At 36.9% G+C, this 22,780-nt stretch overlaps 1 protein-coding gene across 4 annotated transcripts in view; it reads right to left on the reverse strand.

Moving 5' to 3' along the window:
* ATRNL1 (attractin like 1) overlaps positions 1 to 22,780 on the reverse strand; it is a 428,637-nt gene that overhangs the window by 101,557 nt on the left and 304,300 nt on the right. For 2 of the 4 annotated variants that reach the window (XM_063163138.1, XM_063163140.1), the window contains exon 27: positions 14,878 to 14,985. The exons of the other annotated variants lie outside the window; for them this stretch is intronic. In XM_063163138.1, the coding sequence (XP_063019208.1) occupies positions 14,878 to 14,985 (108 nt within the window). The remainder of the gene's footprint in view (positions 1 to 14,877; positions 14,986 to 22,780) is intronic. 4 annotated transcript variants of the gene reach the window in all.

Here is a 22,780-nt window from a genome sequence, read left to right on the forward strand (position 1 = left end):
CTTTCTTTAATTCACATGAGTATTCCATTAGTCCTTACAAAATATATATAAATATATATACTATTGACTGTTCACTAAAGCCATCAATTTTCAAAAGTTTTCTCCATTTTAAAACTTACTTTAGAATGATCATTTTAATATTATATTCTGTGACAAAAGAGCTTATATAAGAGTGTAACATAAGAGTTCATTTGGCCCTACATCTCCCATAATGGGCACTTTATGAAATATGAACTTCCTTATCTGTGATATATTATCTTTTCCTTGAAATATGGCTAATTACTGTCATTCATTAGAGATGAGATATTTGAGTATCCTTTCTTGTGTCACATTGACTTCAAGTTGCTTATGATTTCATCAAACTAGTGACAGGGAATTTCTGAATACAAATTTTAAAAGATTCACCATGTACCCCATAGTTATTAATGCACTGTCTTAACTGACATTTCCAGCTAAGGAACAGAGTACCAATACCCACACTTAATAGCTTCAGTGTCACATTCATTGTGGATTAAAATATCTCTAGAAGTAGATCAGTATCTGCATTAGGAACATCATGTCATAGACAGAGGACAGTTTCTCAGTTTGCAGGTTCAAGTATTTTCATAGAACACTGTGGATTCACTTTCCAAGAGAGCCACTCCTCCAATTTCAAAAGCTGTTTTTTATCACATACTCAAGGGTTTTCTCCAAAAAAACTGATACAACAATCACATGAGCAGTTCTGTTTGTAAATTCTCTCATAGTGCAATCGACTATAAAAATGTTTGTCTGAATTTTACTCCAAAGGACAGGACTGCAATGTGAACATGCTTGAAAGATTAGGACATGCATTGAATTATTTGCAACTACAAGTTAACACATCACAAAGATTGTCATTGAACATGGTTTACCTGTTGGAAGAGTTGAAAGAGAAGAAAGAGTTGAAATTAAGCGACGGTGATTACAAGGATGCTGCTAAACTAGAGGTCAGACTCCATAACCACATCTGTTGTGAAAGCAATTAAAGCATATTTTTATCACACTGACTCTTCTGTTCATATACTTTAGTAATCTAATATGCTTAGGAGAAAAGAATTTGGGATTATTTATTCTACAACACCTGGGAGCTCACAATTCCACCTCTCTTGGAAAATCAGAAACTTTCCTAAGATACATACACACATCTGAATAATATAATCCGTATCAATTGTATTTGTTAGCACACCTGTTGACCTAAAATACACAGCCTAGACTCTCACAGACTGAACTGTATCAGTAAATCACTGAAAGAAGATGATGCCTTTATGATGGAATTGAGCCTTTTAATTAGTCAAATGAATGCACCTATTCCAAAAAGAAGGTACAATCTAGTTACATAAAATTTCATTACAATTAAGAAGAGAGGTCAGGGTATTTCAGAGAAGATAGTAGCAAAGAAATACTAAGATGCCCTTAAAAGAGATGATTTTTAACACTGGCCTCTCTTAAAATGCAGCTGTCAAACATAAATATGCATACTATAATTGACATAATACCAAGAAAAGAAGAAAAAAAAAAATCAAACAAAATCAGATGCAGAAAAAAAATTCTTATTTACTCTTTCTAATAGGCACCTGAAATCTACTTTCTCTTTAGTTTCTTCTTTGAAGAACTAAAAGAGCATTACCAATTTGTACAGTATAGGACACAGGTTAGTATAATTCCCTTTAAATTGAACTACAGCCAAGGCATCTTGCATTAAAAAAAAAAGGAAGAAAAACTTTTCCTTCCCTACCAATATTTGGGATGCTTTCTATAGTCAATTATTGCTCCACACACAAAGTACTTCTGCAAATTTCATGTTTATTGGGCTCTGAGCTTCAGTAAACTTTTCTGGGCTGGTATCATTTTGCACTGTGCCCAATTTACCACAAAGCTTGTAAAACAAAAACAAAAACAAAAAAAAAGAAAAACCCCACCCCAAACTTCTCTCACTACACAAATAAGTCATAACTCCCAACTGTGTTTTGTAACTGCACACGCACTGCCAAAATTTAAATACATTTTTTTTAAAAACTGTATAGTATACAAAGGTGCACATTGCAACTACTAAAATATGAAGGCCAGGAAAAAAGGAAAGAATTAAGGGGCTGGCATCAGAGAAAAACCTGGGAAATATTTCTTACCAGTATCAGCAGAAAAACAGACACTGAGGACTCTTAAATGATGCTACTGAAGGAAATGCCTTTATAGCAGTTCTTTGATTAAATTAACATCAAAACTTCTCCAGCTCTTGCAAGAACTTTACAGCCAACTTTTTCACACATACACAAAAGAACCTGAAATCCTGAGCAACACAGATTTTGGTTTTTGCTCATGTTTTACATCTGGTTGAGTTAGCAGAGAAATGAGCTGAGGAATCATGTAAGTTGGATACAGACAAGTCCCCAGGAACAGCAGGGATACTGGGAACTGAGCAATGTCATTGAGAAGATGCTGCCATCTTTGACTGGTTGTAGTGATTAAGGGTTACACACATCTTTAAGAAAGGCAAGGAAGACCTTGGGAAACTCAGACTGCTCAACCCAACCTGCTCCCCTCTATGCCAGGGAAGAAATACTATGAAGGAAATCCCCCCAAAAGCCCTGGCCAGGCATGTGAAGGCCAAGAATTTGACAAGGAATAGCCACCATGGATTTGTGAAAGATAAGATTTGCCCCACCGACCGGGTATATTTTGGTAATGGTGTGACAGACTCAGAGAAAGACAAGGCTAGATGGCGTTAACTTTGACTTTAGCAAAACTCAAAAACATCTTCCATTGTGTCTTTGAAAACAAAACAGCGAGAGGTGGCCTAAGCATTGGAAGAAAAGTCTGGCAGTAAGGGATTTGTTCAGTCTTAAAAGGAGAAACCTAAGTTGGCGTCTTTTGCTGACTCTGGTAATTCTATCCTTTCCTCACAAGAATAAGAAAATGGGCAGTAAAAAGAAATTTCAAGAAGGGAGGTTCTGGTGAGATACTAGTAAAGGCTTGTCACAGAGTAGCTGAACATTTGAACAGGACCCTGTGAGTTTTCAGAATCAGCTTCCTCATAACCCCATCAAACAGACCCCTAAACAATCTCACCATAGGGGGGTTTAACTCTGCTCAAGGGTTTGGCTCCTCCCCAGTCCCTTTGATTGATGTACGACTACAAAAGATTCCTTCCAACCTAAATTATCTATGATTCCATTGTGCATGATGAATGCTATTTTCTAAAGATTAGATTTACTGCCTAATTCAAATTCAGTAAGTGAAAATATTGAATTTCAGCTTAACATGAGCTCTTCTAACAAGGATCAGTTCCCTGGCCCTATTAATGTAAAGTCTCTAAAACAGCTGATGAGAAGATGATCTCCAGTGCCATAAATACACAGCTAACAAATAGCTGCATTTGTCTATCAGAAGTGCTCACCTTGTAACAAACTCAGTGAACATGATGTTAGAACAGAATGGTGCTCAGAGATTTACCTACTAGAGAAAAGCTGGTTAGTTGAAGATGGACAGACAGGTGAGCAGGGGGAAGACCCTACAATTACACAGCTGTACCATGCAATGATCAATTATAACCCATTGTAGAGAAGAGCTTTTGAATTTCTCCTTCAGTCCCAGCTCTCATTAACCACTTCTGTATAATGCTTTCTCCTTAAGCACTTCTGAATAATGCTTTCTGACTTTCCCAGCTGATTTAAAATTGTTCCCCCTCGTAATGAGTTGATTGCACCACTTTCACCTCTTAATGGCAGCTTCAGTTCAGTGATACACTTGGACACTTTAAAGTCCTTAGAAAAACTGTCTGAAACAGAGTAATAGAGCACACCTCAGCAGGAAGGGCTATTACAGAGAATGCTGCAAAAACATCAGCTCTACCCTTTTCTTTCTGTGCTGGCTTTCTAAAGAATATAAATTCCAGGTTTTAGACCTTATCCTCAAGATACTCAGGGCTAAGAAGGCATATCGAAAACATGCCTAAAGTCTGTAATCAAACCTTTATCTATTTTTTTTTCCTCATCTTGCACAGTAGAACTTTTTGGAACAAAGCCAATTCCAAGTAGTACAAGATATATAAGTTTTTTGGATTAGATCAATAATGTTACTGAAATATTAGCTGGTTGGCAGACTTTCACAAACTCCCCTATCCTTCATCCCAAATCCTACACAAGTTTCTCTGACTTTGCCCTCTCACATAAATTCAAGCCCAAATGAATGTGTAAAAAAAAAGCCAAACCCAAAGCATGACATCACACACTAAATATATTGGATTTCTGTCATTTCCAGCTGTGGATGCCAAGGGCTGTGGGCAGTGCATGTGTACCTACACTGTCTGAGAATTCCTTTCAGTTCTCTTACTTCCTTTTCACCTTGAGCTATTACATCTTCACAGAATTAAAAGTCAATAATGAGAGACATCTGGGTTAGTTTATTAAAATGCTACTTTAGCTATTTATTTTGCAAAGTAGTTGCAAACTGGTTATAAACTGTTGCTAGATCAAAATATGCTGCACATTGCTGCCATTTCAATGAACATCATTCATGAAAGTCCTAATAGAATGAAAAGAGATGGTCTAACTATTCTTGAGAAAAAAAAACAAACAGATATGCAGATTGCAACATTTCTCTTACCATTTAATTATAGCAGGAAATGGGAAAACTAAAACATTTCTTCAATTTAAAAAAAAAGGATATTTCTGCAATTAATATGAATATTACTATACACACAAGTCCACTATTCCTCAATAAACCAACAGAGTAAGTAGAGTTTTTAACTACTTTCCTACTAATGGTACACTGGAAGATCTATACTGTGCTGCATTAGGACCTGGTGCTACTCAACCTTGAGTTCAACGAGTGATGGGAGAAAGTAATTCAAATAACATTCACGATCAATGCCTGAAGGTACACAGAAGTTGACTTTGGAGATGATTTTTTATGTTTGACTTAATTGATAAGAAAGTGGTAACATTATATATATATTTTTATTTTTTTTTTCAAAATTTCCTCCATGAAAAATAAATGACCAAGAAAGACACACTTTACAGCATCCATATGCCCAGAGGGAAATGATTTCACTGGATCTCACTGCCAAAGTCACGTCAGTGACTCTTGGTGTATTTAGTGGTGATCTTAAAGATAATCCTGCATTTGTGTGCTCGGTGTTGCAAAACATAAATTATATTTGTGAGTCATTGGATAATGCTCTTTTCTGCACATAAAATGACATTTAAACACATTCAGAAGGGTACATTTTATTCCTTCTGATTCTTACACCTTGAAATTTTTCTCAATATAAAATAAATTGCTTCTCTACTTTTCCAACAGCCCATTGACTTTTCCTTTAATAACCAATAAGTTGTTTGTAGAAAAGAATAACTATTTATTAACTGCATCTGGTTCAATATTTGTACATCATTTTTAAAGGCCTAAACAGTTGAGACAAGAAGGTGACAGCAAGTACCTCTATAAACTTTCTAGTCTCTTACTGAAAGCTGGATAATAAAGATAAGAAAAAGGTCATTTTGCCAAGGATATAGTACAAAGAATGGCACTCAGAAAGGCAAAATTCTACTTTAAATAAAAATCTACTAAGATTAATATATACCAAAGATGAAAAAAGGGAAAATTTTATTTCTTATGTGTCTGTTAAAAACTTTACTGCTTCACACTAATGAACAATAATGTTTTACCATCTTTGTTATAGGAAGCTCTAAGAGATTTGTTATATCTGGAAGTGGTCACATATCACAAATACTGCTGATTTTTTGAAGGAGATAGCCCTGATACAAACTCACTGTTCTTCCCAATTTCACTGCAGTCTAACTGCCTTTTAACTTCTACTTTACTGCAGTGTTTAGTTTATTGCAGTGTACCATTCAGAATCTTTTGATTTTCAGAAGAAATGGTCCAAGGAGAAGGTTCCTTCAGTACCATTATAGAATCCTACCATTGGAGTGTAAATTCTGATTGAGCCCACTCATTTTTGAAATTCTAATATTTTGCTGGTTTTCCTATTATGAAAAGATAATTCTTCAGATTATTACTGAAATTAACACCTTATACAATGTTTCTACTTCTGCTTTGCCAAAGCCAGTGAATGGAATCCACACCCTATAACTCATAAACCAGCCTCATGGTTTATTTGAAAATTTGAGTTAGTCACACCTAAGTGATCCAGTCTGCCTGTAAGCACTCACACCTTCCTGAACAATCAGTGGAAAAGCAGAAACTGCCTCTCACAATATGCAGGGGAAAAAATGAGATGACTTTTCTACAGCACAGGAAGGACATGGACCTGCTAGAGTGGATCCAGAGGAGGGCCACCAAAATTGCCAGAGAGAAGGAACACCTCTCCTGTGGGGAAAGGCTGAGAGAGCTGTGGTTGTTCAGTCTGGAGAAGTCTCTGGGGACAAGAGCTGATAAGGGAGCTGATAAGAAACATGGGGACAAACTTTAATAGGGCACCTAGTGACAGACAGCAGATCAAAGGGGGCTCATAGCCTACCTAAAAACTAACAAGCTTCAACCTTTTTATTGAAATTGAGCCACCCTGCAACCAGAAATTGAAGAATCATGGTGTCCAATGCACAGTAGACAGAACCAAGCAGTAAAGTGCTGCTGGGTTGAAGAGTCATGGGAAGCACATTGGATGTGCTGGATGGCACATGGAGTGGGGCTTTCTGAAGTTTGGGTGAGCTTTGAGTCATCCAGGGCAGGGGCCTTCTATGCAAATAATTCATATTCACTTCAGACACAAAACCAGTTTGATAGATGGTACAGAATGATAAAACTTCACTGAAAAGTAGCATAAACTTAAATATTTCCTGACATACAGGTTGCCAAGTTTTGTGAAGAAAAGCCCAGGCAGGGTTCTTGTCTTGTCTGCTGCAGTTTCAGTGGTATTGTTGGAAGGCAGAGCTGAATCTTGAGTTGACAGCTGGAAACAAGCATGAAGGTAAAGCCTCTGAATTAGAACTAAGGACTACAAGTTGCTAAAAATCAAAGAGCACCCTCCAGTTCCCAGTTCTACCTGGAAACATGGGAAATGGCTGATGAAACACTATAGTTTCTGTACCTTTTTCTTCTCCTCTTTCCTTTTAAAGACAGAAATGTCCTACTTTAAAGATAAGAAATAGCTTCTGATCTAAAACCAAAAGAGGTACTAAGAAAATACACATAACTAAAAGAGCAGCCAGTCAGAGAATGGCATGTGCAAATCAGGTGCACAGAAAGGTCCAGTAAACAGAGAAATATTCCCATCTATGTGCTTTTTAGTTATTCTGACAGCATAACTTTTTCCATGCTTTGGTATGTTAAATTAAAATAATTCTGGAAACATCTCACTCTCCTGGATTTCATATCCAAAGGCAAGCTTTCCATGACCAAGATTCATTCAAGGAGAATCCTAAGGGTACTTAAAAATATAAGTATATAAAATTGCTTTGCATTTGCTGAATTTTGTACCTGTCTACTTTATGAAATAAGATGTTGCAAAACTCAATTTATTAAAAGATAGACTGTCATTATTCATAACATTTACAGAAACACATAAACACTTATGCTTTAAAACAATCAGAACAATTACTTTGATACTCTGGATTTGCAATTATGCATAATACATTGATTTAAGAGTTCTATTCACAGCATGCCAATACCACTGAAACACCTACACTTTGCTCGTAAGCCAAAATTCCTCTAATTGAGCATGAAATTTATTTGCAATTTTGTTCAACACAAATAATATATTTTTATCCAAACAATTTCTGTAGTCATCTGATTATGCAGTGCGTGTGCCAAATACACTCTGTGAAGTGGAAAGACACATTTTAAATAAAAAAACCTATAACCTATACAAAATCAGGTTCTCAGAACTAACTGTGAATTTACAGATCCTACAGTTCATGAGGTAATAAGCAAAGGCTTTACTCTCCTGTTAGGCTGAAACATTAGGAAATCAACCTCCACCTAGACAAACCTCCTCTACATCATGTCTAAGGTTTTCTCACAACACCTGTTTGCCCATGAGGACAGAAATAAAGAAGCAGAGAAAAGAACATAGGGGTTTAAAATTTTTTTTGCACATTTAGAAACTGGGTACACTTTAGAACTGATATAGAATTCTTAAAAACTTGAAGTTAAGGACTCAAGCAAAACATCAACAGGTTTTGAGGTGTTAGTGTATATTTTAGGAACAAACACACACACACAAATATGGTCTGTATGAAAAAAAAAAAGTGGCTTTCTCCAGGCAGCATTTCTCAGGTTATTTTTAGCTTTCCCATATGCCAGAGAAGAAAAATGCTACTCAGAAATCTTAAAATATTGCTAATGTAATTCTGTGCAACAAATTGAACATCTATACCTTTTCCATTGATTTAGTATACACAACGCACACAAAAATTATAGCTGTGACCAGTATGCATGAGCAGCTAGGTGAGGTATTTGTTCTGAATCTTAGGCTCAGAACACTCACACATTTCTAAACATACATTTTAGGTGAAGCCACAAAAAACTTACACAAATGTAAAGTTATTTTACTGGGCAGAGCAACCCTGTTGTGTGTAACTACTGCATGAGGAGCAAAATAGTGTGAAATCTAAACATCTTATTTCATGAAAAACTTCATATAAGGAAAGAGGTGGTGCAAACCAAACAATGCTGCTTTGGGATAAATGCTTTTCTCTAGTGGAAGAGCCACCAGATGTGAATTTTGTTGATATAACATCCCTTGCACATAACATCACATAAAAACCACACACAATACGCAGCAAACATTTACAAAGAAGGAAAAATGCTGGAAAGTAACTCAATAGCTCAGGAGAAAGTTTTCTGGATGAACAGTACTGAGGGAGGGGGCAGAGAAGGCAGGGAGCCATCAAGGTAAAAGTGTAGCACAAAATAGAGGAGTTCTTGAGGTAGTGGACAGCAAATTTAACATCATCTTTGAGCAATACAGAAAAGGAAAAAATGTAATCCAATACAGATTTCTCCTCTTCAGCGTCAGGTGTGACATCTGACTACATTTCTCTGAGATCTAGTAGTCTAGGATGCATGGATTTTGAAAGATTATAAAAATGGCAATGCACTTGTTAAGAAAAAAAAAAATAATTACATCATCAGTACAGACTTCAAGGAGAATATTGAAGCTATTCCAAATAAGATGGAGATCATATTTGGCAGACCTACAGTCAGGGAGAGGCTGGGGTCAGAGATGATTTAACAGTTTCTTATCTTGAGAGAAAATGGAGGGTGTAAGTCAATGAATAAAACAGCACAAGTGAAATGAAGGGTCATAAATATTCAGTACCAGAAAACTAACATTGCAGTGAAGGTAATTAAGGTGTTCAAACAACAGAAATGGAACATTTTCAGAGAGTCTGAAGAAGGAAGAGCTAGGGAGCAATCAGAATAACAATAAAGACAGTGCTGAAAGGAGGTATCTAATGCAGCTATGGTACATGGTACCTCAGAAATATTTGTCCATCCTGCTCTAAAAAGCTTCCAATAAAAGAAATTCCATCACCTCCCCAGGCAATTGCTTTCAGTGATTCAGCTTTATTATGAGAAGCTTTTCCTGATACCTTCCTAACCCTTCCCACCTACAATTTAAGTCCATTACACCTCTGCCACCTGCAGCACACCAAGGTAGATTTTGCCTTCCTGATTGCTGTTTCCCTTTTGCATATCGGCAAGTTATTATTTGGACACCTTTAACTAGCCTACCCCATTTTCCTTGACTTTTCATTGTAGTTATAATTTCTAGGTCTCTGATTGCTCACATTGTTCTCATCCAGATTCTCCCTCCTCTGGTCCCCCTGGAGGTACAGAGAGCAGCTCAAGACTATGACATGACTTTTCAGTAGGCAAGAAGAGCAACTGCAATGCCCTTTGATAGCTCCTGTTGCCAAACACAAGTTGCCTTTATGGTCACTGGAACCAAGGTCACCATTCAAGGGAAAATTTCACCATTATCTAAAATAAATTATTACTTTTTGCAAGGGCAGTGAAACTGATACTCTGATACTGAGACTAATATTAGGAACTGAGCAGATCAAGAGGAAAGCTGGTGCTCTGTAGCACGGAGTTGGGAAGAGCCTGCTCCTTAGCTTTAGACATTATGTCATCAACACAATGCAGGTGCAATGCTGATGAAGCATGCAAACAGGTGAATTTTGTTCAAAATAAGGTAGGCTGCATTTTCAAAAATTACTCACTGATTTAGTCAAATTACATAAGAACATTAACCCACCTTAACTAGATTTATTTGTAAATAAAGAGAAAAGTCTCTTTACTGGCAAGAGAACACAACACACAGTACAACTCATTAATATATACTACAATTACTTAAAAGTCCACAAATCTCTACTACAGGATTTCAATGTGTTTTGAAAAGTCACTCTACTTTCCAGCAGCCATTCTTTGTATAAAATGACAGCTGCTAGTGTCAGTGCACACCTTCCAATTATTTACTCAAATAAATTACAAATAATGGCCAATATTTGCTTCATACTTATCAAAAGTGCCTGAAATTCAAAACTTATTTAATGCACCATAAATATTACTCACTAGAAAACATTATTTGCTAGAGAAAAAAAAAAATCAATTTTTATAAGAAATTCAAAACTTTTGACATCATCCGACCTTGTCAGAAGCAGAGGGTGGTCTAATATCTATGACAACTCTAGGGAAAATGCAGTAATTTAATGGCAAAATGACTGAAAGATCTACTGTGTGCTTTTCTGCAGAAATAATTATGAAATAACATTGATTTGAAAAAAAAATCCAAGTAATACCACAAATATATTAAATGGATGATCATCACAGCAGTAAATCTGCACTTGGCCCTTCTGCAGGCAATAACATGCTTGTCTTTCCTCCAGCAGATGCAGCACAGTAAGATGCTGCTGTTCAGAGTCTTAGCGTGACCAGACAAGAAGTGTTTGTTTACAGCAGTGTCTACCTTGTCTTACCTAAAGAAATAATCTGTCCCCATTTCCAAAAGAAAAATACCCAGAAATTAGGCAGAGGGGAAAAAATTGTTTTACTTCTCAATTAATACATAGATTAACTGAAATAACTGTCAGCAGCACAGTAGAAGAAACTCTTCAAAAGTGATTTACATTTTAGAGAAAAAATTTTGCCTAAAGGAGGTTTAGAACATGAAGACAGCCTAAATGATTTAGCTTTTGGTATATACTAGGAACTAAAAAGCAACCAAGTCTGGAAATGGCTCAGATGTCTGGAAAAAAGAAATGAAAGGAATAAAAAACATTGTAACACTGAGGGCACTGAGTGCCAAGAAGCTCAGCAATGAGCATCTATTGATCTATGATGCTACTTTGATTTTTTTTATGATTGTGGTACTGAAAAAAATTATGGTTGTATCAAAAAATAGCTAATATTCTCAAATTCTCTGGACAGGGCGCTTTTGCTGTTTTCTGGCTCTGCTCTGAACAGCCTGTGCTGTGTGCTACTGCTGGCAAGGGGCCCTTGGGAATTCTCTCTGTCCTTTTCCCTTCCCCTGGCTCACCAGTGAATTCACCAGAGCTGCACTGGACTGTTCCCCTGTTGGGATCCAGAGGGTCACTGGCCCCCAGACTTCCCTTCCCCTCTCCACCACAGCAACTTCAGATTGCTCTCGTTCTGCCCAGGAGGGAGTGAGGGGCGTCCTGCCTCCAGCTTCACCTTCCTGCAGGGGCTCACACAAACCTCATCACCTCCAAGCAGGGCTATGGAAATCATTACAGATGCAGATCAGGACTAGCATGGGTTAAATATCATTAAAATCATGGCACAACAGGAGTGGGTGTTGCTTGGTCCTTTTAGAATTGGGATAACATCCCAACTAACATCCTATCATATCATTAGGAAGGCAGTGGTTGGTGTGACACAGGAGAGGAGGGCAAGGGAAAAACAAAGTCTGCTTTCTTTTGTGTTAAGTTTAAACCAACAATAAAACATTAAAGAGTTGTAATAAAGCCAACATGACAGAACAGAAAACAAGATGAGACTTGTTCATTGAAAAGGTGGCCTGAGAAGGTAAAAACTGATAAATAATGTTGTTTAAATGGGTAAGAACAAAGGCTATTGCCAATGCCTAAAAACCCATTCAGACAGGGAAGAGGAGGAATATGATGCAGATTAAAGTTTTTTGAAGGAGTTAATATGGAAATACTGTCATTTTGTTGTCAAAACATTAAGAAAGATAGACTGATTGATGAAGACTCCAAAACCGAGGTTCAACTTTCCTCTGTAGTGTTTTCAGGATTTTATTTTAATCTGTTGCAAATTGCTGCTAACTGAAAATAGACCCAAATACTATCAGTTGTATTGTAAGCATCTAAACTAGGCAACCATTTTAAGTACAGCATTTATACTGTTGGGGTTTTTTTTATCTTTTCTGAACACTGGGTAAAAAGTGCCCTACTATTGCAAACTAAACCTCTCCAGTGAAATAGCTACTATGGATATTTACAAATAAATGCAAAATACAGCTGTTAACTAAACAGCATCCTGGCATTACCATGTGCAGTCATACGAGTACTGCCTTTACCAGAGCACCAGCATTAACACAGAGCTCCAGTTGTACAAAACCATCACCACCATCACGTGAGGCAGGTGACCTTAATGAACAGCAGCTCTACTGTGCAGCTGAATGGGAGACTTGCAGCAATATCTGGAGGAGTTCAGTGACACTACCCAGTGCCCAAAGGGCCCACAGATCAATGTGGTGTCACTGGAAGTGTCAGAGTTATTCCAACGTCAATGCAAGTGTAACAACAATGTCCAAAGTAGCAGGGAGTAACACACAATGCCAATAAAAGTGTGAGGAGAGGGAGTGCAATGCACCATCATCAAAACTGGAACCCCTGGTATATCAGTGCAAGATCTCTGTCATGCCAGCAGAACATTTTGAAGTTACTGCATATTCTCATTTTTTCACAGAAGATCTTTAGCTTTCAGCCTCAGAAAGGGCCAATGGGCATCAGGTATGACAAAATTTTCAATGTAGTTTAATGATTCTAATAATATATGAACTATGAAATATAAACTTCAATAAATTGAAGTTTACAGGTATTTCATACTATTCTGTTCTTGAGCATTGTATCCTCAAAATGTGTGATCTGTATTGCCCTCAGTCCAAAAGAGCAAAATACGAAGAACTGAATGGCAACTAAAACTTTTAGTGTCCTTTCATAAAGAAGCTTAATATAGCCCCTTTATTTTTACAGAATATATACCAAAGGACAATCAATACCAGAATCACATGCATTTAATCCTCAGCACAATACTGTTTTTAGATATAGATCAGTATAATTCCAAGGAAATTTTGAATGGACTTCATTCTGTGTATAACTGTGTATTAATTAAGAAAAAACCACTATGGATGCTGAATTCTAAACAATTGCTAGAAAATGCTTGGCTAGGAAAAAAAAGAAGGTAATAAAAACTGTAAAATATAATTAAAATATTTTAGGATCTCTATCTTTTAGTGCTAAATAAAAAACATGAGAAAGAAAATGTACCAATTAAGTTGTGATGTTTACTTCTAAAGTTTAATTAAATAATCAGTATGTACAAAATTAGAGTATGGATGCCTCATCATCCATTCACTGCCTCCATTTGAAAAGAAAACAGGACAAAATCTTCTCAGATACCAGTGCAGAGACAATGAAATCACATTGCAAAAAAAAATTAACTTTTAACTGCAGTGTAATGTCCTCAGCTTGGGGAGCTGGAGAGGTCTTCTTTTCCAAGATAAGAGACAGAAATAAGGTGGTTTTGGTGAAGAAAGCAAGGGGTTTAGTAATAACTCAGAAAATAACACAGCTTCTTCAAAGAAGAAGCCACCTATTCCAAATATTTAAATTGTGACAGTGAGAACAACTTCCTGCTCAATAGCAGGACAGAGCACCTCACTTCAGTAAGTACTCAATAGCTGAATCGTTTTCTTTCTATGCTTTTGTTTTTCACATCACTCATTCTCCATGAACCTTGGAGCTTTGACAGATTGTATTCAACCTTCCACTAAGACTGGTTATTGAGGAAAGTAAGAGAAGCTTTGAATTTAAGAAGAATTGGCAGCAATGAAGAGCACGATCTTGAAAGATTTCAGAGCTAGCACACCTTGTTCCCAGACTCCACCACAAATAGGCTGAAGTAATAACTGTGAACACAATATTGTAAATAAAGTTAAAGGAGTAAAGGAGTAGAAGATCATCTTCCAAAATCTCAACCTAGATTAGATATTCATTATTATCCACATATGGTAATTTTCCCTCTATTTTCAGGTGAAACTTCTAGAATCCATTTCATGCATTATTACACCATTCCAATATTATATTGCTTTACATAGTACTATTTCTTTTCCAATGCACTGCAATTGCAATAAAAGAATGCAGTAATGTAGCAATCTCCTACAAACAGAACCATGCAGTACAGTCTGTATGCTTTAAACCTGTGGGCATAAAGCAACACTGAATTTTTACTCTAAGGTGCTTTAGTTAGGTTGTTTGTTGTAATCTCTGTTAATTAAGATAGATGTTAACTAGATGGCACTGTGTACTTGAAGGACTGAGCATGACATTTGCTGCTGACTCCTGCCTGAGTCCTGCATTCCTTCAGCTCACATCCATCACAACAGGACTGCCAGGTGAGCTGCCTGTCACCCCAGCCCAGGCTAATGGATTCTCCAGTGGTTTTAGGTACAGTTTATGTCATGAGATTAAAACTCCATGCCTTGGAAATGACAAAACACAGGTAGCTGAGACTTGTCAGCTCCAGGTAGTCAGATGCTGCTTGGTTTCAGAAGCAGATGCAGATGAGACCGGCAATAAAAATATGCAAATCACAATGGTCCCTTGTCAGCACCACTGTTCCTACCTCTAATGGCCCTCGTAGAAAGTCTGTTTGCTCAGCTCCTACTTCCAGTGCTACATCGACAGAAGCAAAGGGGCGGCTGGCCATCTGCTGTCGCTCCCGCATAAGTTGCTGATGAGGAAAAAATGATGTTTTAACAAAACATTAAAAAATGCACCAGATATAAGTCTGCCCTACTATACCTCCCATTAAAACATAAGAATGCAAACAGCATGCACACAGTCACTTTTGTGATATCAAAGTGAGAAAGTTATACCAAATCATAATCATCACCATCTATATTTACTCGAGAAACAAGCACAGAAGGTTATGATGCCTACAAACGGCCTTTTAGCTTGAACTCTGACAAACTTCCCAAATGAAATCTTCCCTCACTGGCTGTTCTCTCTAAATAACTGCTATTTGTGTAAGTTACAAGCAAATATAGGAAATGGTTGGTAAAAATAGTTGAAGTCTAATTCCACTGATAATGCATGCATTAGAACACCTGCCAAAAACAATTCCACTTGGCCTTCAAATTTCCATATTTCACAACTAAGCCAGATGGAGTTAATAGTGTCAGGACTCAATTTTAGGCAGAATCTTTTCTGGTGTTACTTTCATATGAAGAATAATGTGCCAGGAATGGGAACTCTGCACCAGTATATTAGAATACACTCAGCTATGCTCACAGAGCTTGTATAATCCCTTCCAATCACACCAGTGTGCACAGAAGTCCCAAGCAAAACCACAAAGTTAACTCATATTTCTTCCTCCGTCTGTAATTATAATGCTTATTAAACCACAATGAATAAAAATGATGACCAGCAGTAGATATTACAGATCTTACTCCACTGGTTCAGTGCAACTAATGAAAGCATTATTAAATATTTAAGGTGAATGACTCGTGCAATTCAAGTGGTGTGTTCCTTCAGCTGAACAGGATGTCACAGAATCTTGAAGAGACAAAATGCTTGCAAAAATGATTTATTAGAAAAGATCTGTTTCATTTTCTTAACGTTTTTCTCCCTGTTATCTCTGGAAAGCTTAAAACATTAGAAAGTGGTGTCTGAATGTAAATGACACTAGCACCGTGACATACTGCTAATAAAAGCCTTTGAAATAATAAAAGGTATGCAAGCAAATATTTGCTGGCAGCTTAATAATAAACACTGTTGATTTAAGATCTGTTACAAAGCAACAAACTCATTTTGTAGTGCTTCTTATGCATTTTGCCTCAGCTTGCATTTTAAGACTGTCTGTAGAAATTTAAAGACACACTTGTAACGTTAAGATCAGACCAGAAGCTCTCAGTGCTCAGCTAGTACAAAGCCTGGATTTTATAGCCAAGCAGGGTTTGTCAGCAAGCACCTGCACAAATGGGCTCCCAGTATATCACACCAAGAGGGCAATCAATATGTCTGTGGGCAAAACTGCATGTTTTATATTGAGAATAAATAAAAGCCAAGTATGAATATCTAGATGGTTAAGAATTATGTTTTTAACCCTTTACTTCAACATGAAACTGCTGGTCTCTGTCTAGGATTTACATCAGCATTGATTTACATCAATACAATTTACTAATACATTTTACAGCTGGAAAGAACTACTATGAGCCTTCAGTCCTACCAACAACTTGAGAAAGACCACAAAAACTTAAAGTATAAAATAATGAGTCACTACATCCTAAAATTACTATATGTACCTCCTTTTCCTCTTAAAATAGCAAAAATTTGAAGAAAACAGTGTAATTAGAACAGTCCTGCCACATGGAGCTCATTGCAGTATTCTAAGTCTGCAGAGCTATTGGCAAGTGCTTACTTTTTAATGGGAAACCAAACACTGTTTTAAACAAATAGAATTGCTTGGGGAAAATACTTAAACAAGCAGAACAACCTATGCTCCAAATGCACATACTACCATTTAAAAGATTTATTTAATGCAGATTAAAGAGAAATGTATTTTTTATATGTTCTCTGGTTTTTAAGCCAGTAGGTTTCTCTCCTTCTTCTGCTGGTCAGGCATTCAGCAGAACCTTTTCATTCACAAAACAGTCACTGTAATTTTGATAGCCTGCCATTTGAAAAGAATGCTACAAAGATTCTTAATTAGCTCTGTAAACAAGAATGAAAACTTGAAAATGTTTGGTTGCCCATAAAGCGCTGCTGATTTTGGCAGCTGAGCACTTGCACATCAAAGTGTTTTACTCAAAACACTGCTGCTTTCCTTCATCATTTTAAAGCTCTCTGCAAGGTGCAGGACAGAAAAAAAAAAAAAAAACAACAATATGCAATGAGGAGGAATACAAGAAGATATTATGATGTTTAAAATCAGTTTTGTGGCTGGAAAAGGTCACTGCCTCCCACCATTGGCAACTGTCCCTGTACCAATACTGGGACAAAGTTCTAGAGCTTCCAGTTATGGGGAATTCCTACCTCACCCACAGGGCAAGGAGCATGGAAACTCTTTGATCAGCCATTTCATTTGGAGAGTGAGAAAGCTCTTCCTTACCCTCTCAGCAAAGAGAAAAAACCAAACAAAATCCCTCCACAGATTTCATGACAACTGAGGCAGAATAAACAGGGGATAGTGGAAAATGAAACTATAATGCTGTTACTTTTATATACTCAATTCCAAAAAATACACTGGATTTAAAAAAAATCACAGAAAAAAACCCCAGCACCACACTTCTGCAGTAATTAGGGATATTCCCTTGTAGACATCAGATAAACAGATAGTATTAACATGTAATATTTGAAAATTTTATCACAAATTTCATCTATAGCATTTGGAATGCAGTCACATCTCTAAATATTCACTTTAAAGTATGGGAAATTAAAAATATTATTTTCTCAGCATACGGCTGAGAAATTCAATAAGCAATTATTTGACTGAGCAGACAACCAATTTCAAATTCAACCATATTTTCAATCTCATTAAGTACAATATTATTGACAAGATTAATTTTTTAGGCATCTCTATTATTTTGCAGCAATTCTAATGTATCAATTTATATCCTATTGAAGAGTTTTTCATATAAAGTATAGAATTATAGGTGTCTTCAGTGAAGAATAGTAAGACGCTAGGACACTATAAATTAGGGGCAATTTCTCACTTGACACCCATATTTTAAAACATTTCTTCTAGACCCAACCATTTTGGGATAATTATTTCCCTATATGGGGATATGCATTTCACCTGACTCTGCATGAACATGTAGACATCTTAGTCTACAGACTGTGATAATTTTGAGTTTTGGTGTCCTAGTGAAATAAAGATTTTGAGATGCAACCTGCTTTCCCATCTAGAATTTTATCTTAAGAAAGCAGTTGCCTGAGAATACAATTCAATTTACCATCAAAAAAGTTTTCGTGGGGGATACCACTCCTCTGATCAATGCAGTTTGGAGTAAATTAAAATGTTCCATGGCATCTTGTATGCGCTATAATAAGGAAATTTATTCCTTGCACAGTTCTTATTTAAGTAGAAATGTTTTGATATTTTTTGCTCTTGGTTGATAGCATCACTTTCAAAATATTTTAATGCCTTTATTGTATTCATGTACAATAAAACACTCAATGCCAAATACATATTACAGTGAGTTAGCATTAACAGAATACAATATTTCAGCAAACTCAGGCTGACACACTTCAAGTCTTGTATTTCAGGAAAGGTTACTATTTTGCTTCTTTTTTCTTTCTTTTTTTCTTTAAGATTTGCTCTCTCATGTGGAATTGGATACTGCTCTTCTGACTGGCACTGCTTTTCTACTCTGTTCACCTTCCAGCATAACTGTCCTGGAAAAGCCCTAATTAGAAAAAGTCTCATAAAGTGCATGAGTTGTTAGGAACTAGGAGAGGTGTGCTTTCTCTTTGTTATACAGTTGCAGACATTCTATAGAGACTGAGAGATTAGGAGAGCTGAAAAGAATGAGGCCATTTTAGTGCCATAACAGGATGAACAGAGCAACCCTTTCAGAGATCTTTCTGTTGCTCTTGGGCACCTCTAACGAGCTCCTGCAGCCCAGGGGCAACCAAAGGTACCCAGAGTGTGCCACAAAGGGGGCACTGACCAGTGTGCATGCCCAGGGCCACGGGGCAGCTGCACACTGGGGTAGGAGTAAGAGGTGGCAAACACCAGAAAAAATATTCAGGAGACTTCTGACTGCCAAACAGAGCCAGGAAGTGTCAGTACACTGTTTCAGAAATAAGGGTATGGCAGGAGGAAAAGTGTCTATTATTTTAACAGCAACTGCCTAGGTTTTCTAGTTTTTCTTCCTTCGCATCTTAGATAGGTTTAGTTTTCTTCCTGGATGACATCACTATCAAAGTGGTACCTGGACATGTATGACTTTGTCAAGGTGAGTACTGAAAACCAGGAAAATGGTAATTCTGCAACTCTCTGCAAAGCGCTGTCTAGCTCAGTGCTGCACAACCCTCCTAGAGACAAGGATTTTTCAAATGTCTAATTTGAAATTCCTGTTCTGCTTATTCATCCTGCAGCTCTGACTTGTCTGCAGTTACAACTTGGTCACCTCCTTTGCTGCTTCTGTACTGTCAACTGCTGATGTGAGCAACATCCAAAAGCTACAACACAAACATTAACAATGCCATGCATTAAATCTGAGTTTTATAGGAAAAATATTTGCAAGGAGAAAAAATGTCAAAACCTCACAGAGAGTTGCACTGATGAATTTCTGATCACACTGCATTTGACAAGCTCCAAGCCTTAAAAAAAATTAAGACTGTATGTAAATCGACAGCACTGCAAAACCAGAGCCTCTCTAAACAATGCAATTCACCCATTCATTGAATATTCTTGAAGGTTCTTACTGCCACATTCCATCAACAGAAGTTACATGGACTTACACACATCTGTGTGGATCACTGATATTTTAGTTAGAAACACAATTTAATTCTCTTCCTAATTCTTAAGTTCTCATTTTCAAACTGAATTATATGTAGTGATACTGTAATGAAGCCCTGATTATTCACTTCAATTTGCACAAGACAAAGCTTGCCTTCTCTGTAAATTTTGTCATTGTAACTCTTGGGGTTGAAAATCTCTTCAGATTAAATTGGCTATTTATATGGCTGGAAAGGAGAGCAATTTCTCATTTACATGTTGAATAAACTATTTGACTTGGTTAATTTCCAAATCAGCTGCTTTCACTGGAAAGGCTGATCACAGTCATTAAACCTTTTTGTCGGGTTTTAGGTGAAATAAGCTCACTATTCCATGACTGCATGAGGTACAGTGATTTTAAGAGATGGATAAAAGCTGGCATAGGAAACCAAGCAGCAGGAATAGCCATGGTTCTGACAGAATCTGGCAATCTGAATTCAGTCATTCCCTCCATCATGAACTTCCTAAACAATCATTTCCCTCTGCTTCATTTCCCACCGTGCTAAGTGGAAAGTTCCAGGACACAAGAGTGCACTCAGGTAGGCAATGAGATATTACAATGATGGACATAGTATAACGTGCTATTTGCACTGCAAAATAGAGTCTGTGAAAACTTCCTGAGATACCAGGGCCTATTCCTTATCACTTTCTTGTAAAATTGCCTGAAGAAAAGGTGCTCTCAGGCGTGTGCAAAGATCTGTCATGGGAAAAAAAATGAGAGGAGTTATACTTTTTGTCCTAGCTTTATACTGAATAAAATGAAGGGCTATTTAAACTAGACATAGTCCAGCAAACAACAGCTAAGACATACTTAAAATACAGTGTACACATCCCCAAAAAATAACAGTTCCAAAAGGTCAAGTTTTTATGTATCCCTTTTGGAAACCAAATACCAGTCGTCTGCAATTTCCCTTGAACAAATCAAAAATGAGAAAAAAAGATGAGCCCTGAAAAGGTCATTTTTTTGCTAGATCCAAGGAACAGATATTTAATGTATTGCACATTAGCAAGCAAAGAGCAAAATGTGAATCTGCTGTGACTCCAGCTTTTGGAACTTTGTGGATACTGGAATAGAATTCCCATCTCTAGAACACTGAAAGGGGCACTCTGGGTGCTGCTCATTTGCCAGCAATTTATGGGGGATCATGTTACAACACGGTTTTGTTTGATCCTTCATATTTTTTCCCTAAAGAATATATTGGCATGGGAGATTTTTTGGGTGCTAAGAATCAATAATAAACTCAAAATTCAATTTCCTGCTTTAAAATTTAAGTAGAGCTAAACAAGACAAAATCCTATTATCACTTGCACTTGGATCACAGTGAATCCATGTTGCACATTTACACAGATCTGTAATTACGAACATTTTAAAGGTTCCTGAAGATACACTTAAGTCTTTCAGTGGGTTTTGCTAATCCCAGAATTTTGCCCTTATCCCAAATTGAGTGGGCTTAAAAAATCCTTTCAGCAAACTGTTGAATATTTTGCTGTTAGCTATCACAGCCATTTTCAGTTGACAGAAATTTTCTAAAAATGCTTGTTCTGCAAAGTAATTCTGTGCACAGAGAAGAGACAGGTCAACTAATTGTAGATGTTGAAATGTTTCCAGAGAAAACATTCTGTATTTGCCTAAGGACAGTTGTTTATAAGTGAATATATTAAAATGTGTCTTCAAATTATTTCAGAATATGAAAGGGAGAGTCAAGAATTGTATGGTGCAAACTACCCCGTGGAACTCTGTAATCTACAATGGTGCCACATAAATACTGCTTTCAGGTTTTCTAAAGAACCGCTTAAAAATGCAACTACAATTTTTATGAGTGAAATAGCCACAGTGGGAAACTTCTTAAAAATAACAAAATCTCAGTCCTTCCCATCAACAGTTGTTAAGCAATGGCCTTTTGACACGAGGCACCATTAATATTACCCATCATTATCATAAATGTTAAAAAACAGCTTTAGTTCTTATCTTAAACAACAGATTACGAGCTGGTAATTTTCAGCTCTCCCTAAAGTAATTCAAATTGCTTTAAAGATAGCAAACATGTTCTGATAAAGGAAACTGGGTTTAAGTGGTGCCCCATGAGATCACTTGGTCCACCCCTGTGCCTTGCTCCTACACAAGGGCAGTGTGATCATGATTCTTCTGGCAGATGTATGTTTTTTAAAAAGGTCACAGTGGTTCCACAGTTCCTCTAGAAGCCAGAACACTTAAATCGAACCTCCATGCTGAAATTTAAGCCAATGTCTGCAGTGGAGACCGTTCTCTGTTTACAAGTGAGGAGAAATCTCCCCCAAAACTCTTGTGTGCTTTACAGGAGTTGTTCATAAACCTGAAGTTTCCCTTCAAACTTCTCAACTGTAAACAAACGTGGGTATGTAAATGTTATCTCACCACTCCTGCTCCCATCTGTCTCTTAAATCAACACCAGAATCAGATTCCAGCAGAAATCCACCTGATGCACCCTTCCCTTACAATGAACAACTTGTATCCAACAACTTCAAGAACACACTTTGACATTCACTTCCTATTTGTCTAAAATGTCTGTTAATCTGTTGTATCAAGAAGTAGGGTTTGGCTTGACACAACTTGTGCTTGAAAAAAATAACATTAAATGCCTCACTTCATTTTTTTTTCTACATTCCTACAGATCATGTAAAAATTGTTTATCCCAATACATTCCTAAGAATTCATGATAAATTGGCTGGTGCCTAATTGCCCAGCACTTCCTTTGCCCTCTTCATTTCTTAGATGGGAATTATCTCTGGTAGTACTGGAAATCTCAGAACTCTGACAGGCTCTGGAATCACTTAGGAGTATGTGCTTAGCCAATTCTCTACATAGTCTAAAATAAATTTAACCAGGTTTTGATATCTGAAAATAATCAGCAAGCATTCTCCTACACATTTTTCTACTTTACTGCTTGATATTGTACCCCATTTTAACTGTAGGTACTTAAGAACCTTTTTAAAGAGGCCCTAACTAAAGAACTTTTAAAAAGAGACTATTCCCTAGCACAGA

Source organism: Melospiza melodia, chromosome 9 (assembly GCF_035770615.1).
Source record: "Melospiza melodia melodia isolate bMelMel2 chromosome 9, bMelMel2.pri, whole genome shotgun sequence".
Classification (NCBI taxonomy): Eukaryota; Metazoa; Chordata; class Aves; order Passeriformes; family Passerellidae; genus Melospiza; species Melospiza melodia.